Source organism: Physella acuta, unplaced genomic scaffold (assembly GCF_028476545.2).
Source record: "Physella acuta isolate Inbredline_101_S28 unplaced genomic scaffold, ASM2847654v3 ptg000115l, whole genome shotgun sequence".
NCBI lineage: Eukaryota > Metazoa > Mollusca > Gastropoda > Physidae > Physella > Physella acuta.
Window position 1 is genome coordinate 438,262 of NW_026731635.1, and position 10,629 is coordinate 448,890.

Below are 10,629 nucleotides of genomic sequence, written 5' to 3' on the forward strand. Positions count from 1 at the left end.
TACATCATAACCATTACACGATACATTGCCCTTTATTTATTTTCCATCTTATTTTTATTTGTAAATCAAATCGTTTTACTACCTTTACCCCCCCCCCCTTTCCAATATATATATATATATATATATATATATATATATATATATATATATATATATATATATATATATATATATATGTAACTAGTGTAGTTACTAGAGACTATTGTTAAGAACGCATTACAGTCTGACGCAACTAGTACAGGGGGTGTGGACTGATAACGAACACAAAGCCGCTGCGTAGTTCATATTCTGATGCAACGAATGGGAAGTATTACGTATACGTGGGATATAATTTTGGACGGCACGACGATAAGGCTGCGTTTACACTACACGTCGGCAAACCGAATTTCTGTTTCTGACAACAAGGCCGAACAACTGGAAAGCAAACAAAAAGTATAATCCAGTACTGTTGGTTACACTAGATCCGAACTCATCGGCCGAGTCTGCAGGCACCTGATGATGAACTTAAAATTTTGTTTCTGTTCTGACGGAAAACACATTCTGATGAAAATTTATCTGGCAGGGATAAACAAAAAATAAAATGGAGGACTTCAGTTCGAACAGAAAGTTGTAGTATTTGACACAGAGAAGCTGATTTTTACTTATTCAAGAGAGAAAATTAAAAGTCTGAAATAGCCGATTAACTCGGATGTACAAGTTAAGTAATTTATTTCACTTATTCACTTCATTGATTAATTTTTATCATTCATTCACATTTTTTTTTGTTATCGACTCTCACTCATGTGTGACTCAAGTACTACTCAACTCACTCAACTCGTAGATACTAGAAATCTAGATCTAGACTAGATACTAGATAGATAGATCTAGTAGTCTAGATAGATTCTAATTCTATCTAGATCTAGTCTAGATCTGAATCTAATCTAGATCTAGTAGATCTAGAAAACTATAGATCTATCTATTAATTCTTTTTTCTAGAGTCTAGAGTGAGTCTCTAGATCTAGATCTAGAGTCTAGATCTAGATTAGAAGTACTGAAGTAGAATTCAGATCTATTCTAGATCTAGAAATCTAGATCTAATCCAGAATCTAGATCTAGATTCTCTAGATCTCGTCATCGATCTAAGAGACTCGCTACTCTTGGCTCTAAAATTGAATCTTTCATTCTAGGCTAGGCCTATCTAAATTATAATATCTAGATCTAGAAGTAGAATCTATGACATGGATCTATTTTTCTAGTACTAGATTAGTATTCTTTGATTCTTTCTAGATCTAGGCCTACGTATATTAATTATTATCTATAGGACTATTGGTAGATCTATAATAATTTAATATTATGTATAGGGCCTAAAGTTTAAAGGCCTATATTTAAATTTATTATATTTCCATTGAATCTATTATGAGATTAATAATTAAATTTATATTAATAGGCCTAAATCTAATCTAAATTAGGGGTATAGATCTAGATTCCTGTACTGTAATGTTACTATATATTACTAGATCTATATTATATAACTTAGGCTTAGGCCCAGACAATTATGATAGAAAAGTCTGGATCTAGGACTAGACTACAAGATCTAGTAGTAATTAATTAATGAGCTGATTACTTAAGTCACTACAGTCCTAACTTTTTTTATCCACCTTTTTCTATCTAGAAATCTATTTAATTTAGGTATAGCCTGTAGGCCTATATATAAATCATATGTATCCAACACATGAAAGTTATAATCAGTCTAAACTGATTTTTATATTTAATTCATTTCAGGTGCACAAGCCAAAAACCAAGTGGAAAAACCTGCTTGATACATTTAGAAAGGAGCATATCAAGATTAGCAACAAAAGAGTAACTGGCAGTATAGCTCCAAACAAACCATGAACATATTATAATCAATTATCCTTTATGAATGATTGTTTCGCTTCCAAGCAAACGATAAGCAGCATACAGATACCTTCAACTTCAATTCAGTATCGAGTGAAACCATTGTTTAAAAGATATTTTATTTTTGATGACACTGATTCAAATTGTAGTCAAGTTGTGGAAGAAGAAATTGGTAAAGATCCTGACCCAGGATTAATTAAGTTTGTGTTATGCCTGAATAAAAAAATTAATTGAAAAGTGTATGTTGTTTACTGTTTTATTATTTTTTAAGAGGTCTTCAAATGCAGGCCTAAACTGAAATGGAGAATTACCTATACCAGTAGTTAAAATAATAATTCAATGATGCCTGTGTCTTATGAGATGTATTTCTGTTAATCATGCTATTTAAACATGTTTTACAGATTTGCTTAATAAATTAAAACAATAAATTATGCTTTTTAAATTTTGTGACAATCTAACATGTAACTGACATTGAGTTAGAAAATTAAGTCTAACTAGTAGGCCTAACTGGAGGAAATGGTGGAGACCCTATGTTCTATAAGGAGCAAGGAGGAGTAAGTCAAGTAGGCCTAACTTAAACTAGTAGGAATTATTGATCAGGTGATTTGGCCAATGATTATATTCTTATCTATGAATAATATAAATAAAACAAACATAACAACAAAAAGAAGTTTATTTCAATTAAATATCAAATTCAACATGTTTCAAAATACTTCAGATGGTGTCTTCAGTCTTCAAAGGCCTTGGCACGTTGCTGCTGTTGGTAATGGACTAATGGTACATGCGTTTTAGTGAGGCATCTCAAATAATATCACATGTCTCATAGATAATTGTGGTGATAGGTGAATGGACAATTTGATATTAGTAGGCCAATACAGTTGTAGTGAGGGGCCTATCTGTAAATGAAATTATTTTAATTTAGCACTAAAAGCAGGCCAGAACATAGAATTGAGAACTTATAGAATAGATCTACTCCCCACTACTGAGGTATTGCAACCAAATTTATAGCTTAGATTTTATTTTTACTTGTTTTAAATGTATAGATTACATAGAACACACAATTGTAATAATTAATGGTATTTATAATAGGCCTTAACTTACTCAACTTACTGTAAAAAAATATTTAATAAGAATTAACTGTACAAAGACACTTGCCTCAATGTCAAAGCCAAGCATTTCTTTGGAGAAATGCATTTCCTATATGATTTTCTCTTTCCTTTTCATTAAGCAATATAATCTTGGAAGCATCATTGTTTTCTGCCAAAAAATGAATCGGCATTTGTTCGTCGATTTTTTTGTATTGAAAACAATGCCTGCCGGTGGTCAGACATACGTTCTGACGGGCTACAGTGTAACCGCTGGGGCGCACCCCTCTTCGGCAGATTGGACAACACCTGACGTCAGATGAAAAAATTCGGTCTGCCGATGTGTAGTGTATCCGCAGCCTAAGGGGCAGAACCCAGTGGAAGGCTGAACTGTGTAGACGTGTGGTTAGTTGTGAGAATAGGAACGATGGACACGTGCATTCTGATATGTGAGGACTAGTGAGGACAGTGGGGGTCAGTTGGTTCATTATATTCTTGTGGAACATTGATGCATTGTTATGTGGAGCATTTCTATTGATTCATGTAATAAAGAGATCAATGTAAACCTGCACTTCCGAGTATCTGTATTGTGGTCGATGTTGTGTGCTGGTCAAAGATAGCACGAGTAAATACATTCGGTAACATTTGGCACTACAAGTAAATAGACTCGGTAACAGGTGGCGTTGTCAATACACTCGGTAACATATATATATATATATGTAGGTAGGTATAAACAGTAGCGTAGCGAGGGGAAGGGCGGGGGGGGGGGACATATGTCCCCGGGCACCGACCTTAGGGGGCGCCAAAATGGGTTGGAAAAATAAATTGAAAGGTTGAGGGCCGTGCAAATCGAAAGCTTGAGGGGGGTGTGGAAATCGAAATCACGAGGGGGGGGGGTGCAAATCGAAATCTCGAGGGGGGTGCAAATCGAAAAGTTTGTCCCCGGGCGCCGGGAAGGGTCGCTACGCCTCTGGGTATAAAACTATTTCCTACACAACTGTGCATATTTTTTGGGGCTTTCTTTATTGTTGCTTGCTATGTTGTGACCACTGAAGCTAATTCCTACCATTTACATGGCGACTTTTACCCCTATCATGACCACCTCTATGACCCAAATGAGGCTAACCTGGCCATTTCTATGACCCTAATTAGGCTAATCATGACCATTTCTATGACCCTAATTAGGCTAATCATGATCCTTTATATGACCTCTACAAGGCTAAAACTGACCACTCTGTTATGCCCACAAGTTCACCTCCATGCACTCAACAAATGAACGACCCCCTAACACACACTCGGTTAACGATGCTATTTTAACTCACACTTAAACTAAAGATTTAAAAACTTCCTTTCTGAATTTCTAGAACACCTACGGGCCAATATCCATGTTCAGCAAAGGAAAGCGGATATGGCAAGAATAGAGCTAATGAAGTCTTTAGAAAACTGTTTTCAGCTCAATTTCATTGTTAAGAAGCCATCTTTTTTTTTCAAAGCGAGCCTTTGCACCAGTTTTTTAGCGCAATTTCCATTCTGGAGAATTGCGTTTATTAACTCGTCATTTCTGGGAATGGATGGATGGATGGATGAATGTGTGTCCGGGCTTTAAGTCGTATCTCCTCCTCAACGAAGCAATATCGATGAATAGTTCCAAAAGCAATTATATTAAGCAAGTTACGAGAATGAGCATAGGCCATAAAAATTCCGGGTTTCTTTCATGTATTTCCCAGAAAAGCCAAAAAACCTCGAAAAAATTCAGTTTTTGGCCCATATCTCGGCAACCAGACCACTTAGCGACTTGAAACATGTACCAATCGATTCTTGTCATAATTTAGAACAATATTGCCGAAGAAAGTTTTCAAAAATATTCTCTCGTTCGGTCACAAATTTTAAAATTACATAAACACCTACAAAACGATTGTTCTTCTAGCTTGAACGCACCCCAACATTATACGTCAGAGCTATTTTTAGATAACATAAGGAAATTGCGCACAAATGTCACTAGACTTTTTTAATTAACTTGTTTATCCCTTTTTCTTTTGTTTCTTTCCTTGTATTGCTTTTGTGGCATTGATATTGGCACTTCAATTTTAAAACAGTATTTTAGAATAAAACAAGAATAGACATTTGAGGCTTTGATATAAGCACTTCAATTTTAAAATCGTATCTTGAAATAAAACAAGAACAGACATTTTCAACGTAGCTATATTTTTATGTTTGAGTAAACTTAAAACTGGTCAACGGATAAAAAATAAAAACAGACTTTAAATACTGTCAAGTAGAAGTAAAGTAAAGAATCTTCTTTAGGCCTAGGGATCAAGATGAAGTAGAGTCATTATGTTTCTTGTCCTCGGCATATGTGGTCATCATATATGTTAGGAACATTCTGCTGATTTGGACCCGGATTCGAACTCGAGACTTTCGGGTTAGCAGCCTAGCGCTCTACCGCTTAGGCCACACTTTCCCATATCAAGACATATTAGCGACATTTTGAAATTGTGTGCCGCCAACACATATGGTCATGTACTGTCCAGTCATTAGAACGGTGGAGCGCTAGACTGCTAACCTTTAGAACGGTGGAGCGCTAGACTGCTAACCTTTGGAACGGTGGAGCGGTAAAACTGCTAACCTTTATAACGGCGGAGCGCTAGACTCAGAGCCGGCGTTAGGGGGTGGCAAACGGGGCGGCCGCCCTAGGCCCCGCGCCTGAAGGGGCCCCGCGCTTCAGCACTGTCATTGTTATCTGAATTTGTTTGTAAACTTAAATAAACTGTTACTGAATTCAATGGGGAAAAACTAAATGGTCGAATGCCAAAGTTGTTGATTGTTATAACTGAGGCCACGGTTGATGTTGGTGAGTTATCACCCACATGAACTGGGAAAGGCCGTAATTCGATACCAAAACAGTGTCACACCTCCCCATTGTGTAGGGTACGGTCGCCTGGCATTTGACCTGAGCTGACTGGAGATTGTTGGACGCGAATCAGCCCCCAACCTGACATGGGATGTAAATTTGGGAAACAGGTAAAAAGATACTCTATTGTATGCGGACCGATGAAGAAGTTGTTTTAGTGAGCAGAGGGATGCATGTAGTAGACAGCTAGTGACCTGATGAACGCTAGTCCTGACTTTCTTGTTGTAGATGTCGTATATGTAGCCCTACTTGTCTTGGTATAACAAAATTAACATTCAGTTGCGTGCAGAGGGGTGGGAAGAGGGCGATAGGGGGGGGGGGAGGCCCTTAGGATCTATATCAAGGGGCATTAGACAGAGTGTTTTATTATTTTTTTTTTTTTAAAAGTTAAAAGTGTTGATGTAGCATGTTTTTTCTATCATTAGCAGGTTTACGTCATGGTGTCACCACCCCCCACCCCCCCCCCCCCCCCACCCCCCACCCTTTGTCGGAATTTATCAAATTTGCTCTTTAAAGACTATTTAACGCTCTAATTAACCACTTTTTAAAGTGGAACTATCATTTTTTGTTTATGTTTTGCTATTTTTTGCCTTGGTGTGTCCCGCCCCACCCCTAAATGGTGTCACCCGATGCGGTCCGCACCCCATCCCTCGCTACGCCCATGCTTTTATATTAACAATTAGTCATCAACAAACAATTTAAACAACTTTATTTTCCTAATTATTGGGCACGTGATTGAATTTTCTTAAATGATTTGGCATGAATTACATATCTGTCAAAAGTTATTAAATATCTTAGCAAGAAAAAAAAACACTAAGAACATTGGGTTAAAACGTGGGAGAGGTTAACATCTGTTATTAAAGTCTTATAGACTCCAAAACATTTATGTGTTATTATGTGTGTATGCATATTATATAGGACTATACACACACATATATATATATATATATATATATATATATATATATATATATATATATATATATATATATATATATATATATATATATATATATATATAATGGACAAGAAGCAGGCCCCGCGCGGATGGTTGGCCCTAGGCCCCGCGTATTCCTAACGCCGGCTCTGGCTAGACTGCTTACCTTTAGAACGGTGGAGCGCTAGACTGCTAACCATTAGAACGGTGGAGCGCTAGACTGCTAACCTTTATAACGGTGGAGCGCTAGACTGCTTACCTTTAGAACGGTGGAGCGCTAGACTGCCAACCTTTAGAACGGTGGAACGCTAGACTGCTAACCTTTAGAACGGTGGAGCGCTAGACTACTAACCTTTAGAACGGTGGAGCGCTAGACTGCTAACCTTTAGAACGGTGGAGCGCTAGACTGCTAACCTTTAGAACGGTGGAGCGCTAGACTGCTAACCTTTAGAACGGTGGAGCGCTAGACTGCTAATCTTTAGAACGGTGGAGCACTAGACTGCTAATCTTTAGAACGGTGGAGCACTAGACTGCTAATCCCCCCCCCCCCTCAAACTTTCGATTTGCACCCCCCTCGAACTTTTCATTTGCACCCCCCCCCCCCCTCAAACTTTCGATTTGCACCCCCCCCCCCCTCGAACTTTTCATTTGCACCCCCCCTCAAACTTTCAATTTGGCGCCCCCTCCCCCTAAGGTCGGCGCCCGGGGACAAATGTCCCCCCCGCCCCCCCCCCCTCGCTACGCCTCTGCATAGTGCTGAACAAACTATCCCTTAACATGACGTGTTTGGGGAACAGAAGAGCTCTACTTCATCTGCTCTATACATCGTTACTGACCAGACAAATGAACATTCTACTCATATGGACTGTGTACTGTTCAGGCACATTAAAAATAAACCGAGAGTGATCTCCCCTAAACGTTCTCGAATATTCTTATATAACACTACGGGGGGTGGCAACTCAGGATATAGACAATAATTTTAATCCATTTTTAATTACTTAAACTTTTTAAAATAAAATAGAATCTCATAGAAAAAATAATAGCGCACCAAGTGAACAGAGTTTCTTCCAGGCATCTCTTCGGGGGGGGGGGGGGGGCTCCTCCCCCGAAGATAGTCTACAGCCCCCCCCCCCCGAACGAAATGAAATATATATAGAAAATATATATATATAAATATATATTAATATTTATAAATTTCAAGTGCCCCCCCCCCCCCCCGGAGAATAAAAGTCTGGAATAAATACTGCAAATGAACGCCAAAAATTTGTGCATAATAGTGCGGAATATTAGTACTTTATAAATTCACATGCCTTTTTGAGAAATCAGAAATAGCGTAAATTACTACTTCCGGTCAACGGATATTACTCAAAATTTGACAGACGACAGGGAATTAGATCTTTTACTTACATGTGAAATTTCATGTATCGGACTGAAACAGTACTCAAGTTATAGGCTTTTGAAAAATTGAAAGTAGAATAAGTTCCACTTCCGGTTTTCGAAAATCGCTGAAAAGTTGATACAGAACAACATATTTGATATAATACTTGTGTATGAAATTTTACCAACCTAACTGTAACGGTACTCAAGTTATCGTGTTTACACACACACATACACACACAGACATACGGACAAGATTGCAAAACTATGTTTTTCCGATTCAGGGAGCTGTAAAACGTCGAGATTTACAAAAAAAAAAAAAAAGATTACATCTTTTACTCCTAATATTTGTGTACCTTCTTTAGAATAAAGTAACTTTTTTTTTACATTTACAAATGATGTTCAGTGCAGAGCGGTGGCGTGGTTGTTGGGTGACATTCATGTAAATTGGGGAGAGAATAATGTTGGATCACCTGTCACGGCTGCTTGAGAAAAGTGGTCGGAAAATGGGCCTTGATCCCTGCAAATGACGCGCCCTTGTCAATTATTCAGTACCGGAAATTCCATTAACCCTTTGATTCTCGTTTTCTTTGTGCTATATTACTACCGGCCTGAGGGCAGTCAGACTCTTATGGGTTAAGGCTATAAATATTTAAGTAACTTTAACTGCGGGAATATTTGGGTATCGTGCAACTACACCGACTCGTTGGAATTCTCACAACACACATTTAAATAGCTGCAGTCTTAAAATAGCCACTTTTACATAGGAAAACAAAAGCTTACTTGGAGCTTTGAAGAATAGAAACGAACTAACATAAAATGTATTTAAAAATCATGTGATCGGTAATGCAGTAAATCGATTCGGTTCACGAAACAATGTATTGCAACGATCCCACCCCTTACCATTGCTCATCTATAAACAAATCATGTAGCCAACAACTATCTTTTATAACGCCTTTTCCACTCAACAAATCAGAAAACAAAATACAAGCACTTTGTATTGCATTTTTTTTTAAAGTTCCACCTCGCAACGAAAATTAACATTTTCCCTTGTCTAGTATCAGACCAAAGACTACTCGCCCATCATTGATGTCTACATAAAGACTACTCGCCCAACACTGATATCTACACAACACAAATACTACTTGCACAACACTAATGTTTACACAAAGACTACTCGCACACCACTAATGTCTACACAAAGACTACTCGCACACCACTAATGTCTACACAAAGACTACTCGCACACCACTAATGTTTACACAAAGACTACTCGCACACCTTTAATGTCTACACAAAGACTACTCGTCCAACACTAATGTCTACACAAAGACTACTCGCCCAACACTAATGTCTACACAAAGACTACTCGCCCAACACTAATGTCTACACAAAGACTACTCGCCCAACACTAATGTCTACACAAAGACTACTCGCCCAACACTAATGTCTACTCAAAGACTACTCGCCCAACACTAATGTCTACACAAAGACTACTCGCACACCACTAATGTCTACACAAAGACTACTCGCCCAACACTAATGTCTACACAAAGACTACTCGTCCAACACTGATGTCTACACAAAGACTACTCGCACACCACTGATGCCCCCCCCCCCCCCCACCACATTGACTACTCGCCCAACAATAACATTTACACATTGACAACTCACCCGATGCTAATGTCCACCAAGAAGAAAGTGGCGAAGTAGCCCTCTATAATGAGATCAGCCACAGCCAGGTTCCCAATGAACAGGTGGTGGACTGACCTCAGGCTCTTGCACGTGAACAAGGTCACGATGATGACGACGTTGCCGAAGACGCCGTTGATGACCAGTAGCCAGCCGATGACCAGGAAGACGTCACGCTCTGGCTGGGGCATGAGCTCCCCCTCAAACATCGTCTGCTCGGTTTGGTTGGCCGCCATCTTGGAGGAACCAATTCACACGGGAGATGAAGAAATGCGCTTGTAACAAAATATGTCACTGCAGAGTTTTTCAAAAAGTTAACATTATTCGATCAGAGATGAATATCTGCTTTCTACGGAGAAATGTCTTTTAACACATTTCCTGGAATATCTCAAAATTGAATAATTTTGTTTTGTTTCCAACACACTTTGACTTTGTGACTAATGTATTTCTCGCGTAATTTAAGCCATAATGCAAGTGTATTGCTATAGACGTATAACAAAACCATTTCAAGAAATATTTTGGTAAACATTTGTTTCTCTAGTAAGCAACTATTTTAACATAATCACATAAACACAGCAGTTTAAAAAGTAGTTTACATCATAAACACTAAACGAAACAATAATCTCTAAACTAGCTCTGTTTACTTATTGGAAGCAATGAGACAAGTCTGATTGGATATTCCACCCGACATAATGTCACGGCAAGTTGAGCTCGCGCGTCTAATAATAGCTGGCGTCCCACTGACAGGCGTC

The 10,629-nt window shown here is 38.4% G+C and overlaps 1 protein-coding gene and 1 long non-coding RNA gene across 2 annotated transcripts in view; one reads left to right on the top strand and one right to left on the bottom strand.

The window, feature by feature from the left end:
• The window catches only part of LOC131934669 (melatonin receptor type 1A-like), a 46,448-nt gene extending 36,335 nt beyond the window's left edge, over nucleotides 1–10,113 (bottom strand). Inside the window, exon 1 of the mRNA XM_059290752.1 lies at nucleotides 9,860–10,113. Within this exon, the coding sequence (XP_059146735.1) occupies nucleotides 9,860–10,113 (254 nt within the window). The remainder of the gene's footprint in view (nucleotides 1–9,859) is intronic.
• Nucleotides 260–2,115, top strand: LOC131934682 (uncharacterized). Its single transcript, XR_009385819.1, has 2 exons — nucleotides 260–696; nucleotides 1,762–2,115. It is a non-coding gene; the product is annotated as an uncharacterized LOC131934682 (long non-coding RNA).
• Nucleotides 10,114–10,629: the final 516 nt, after the last annotated feature.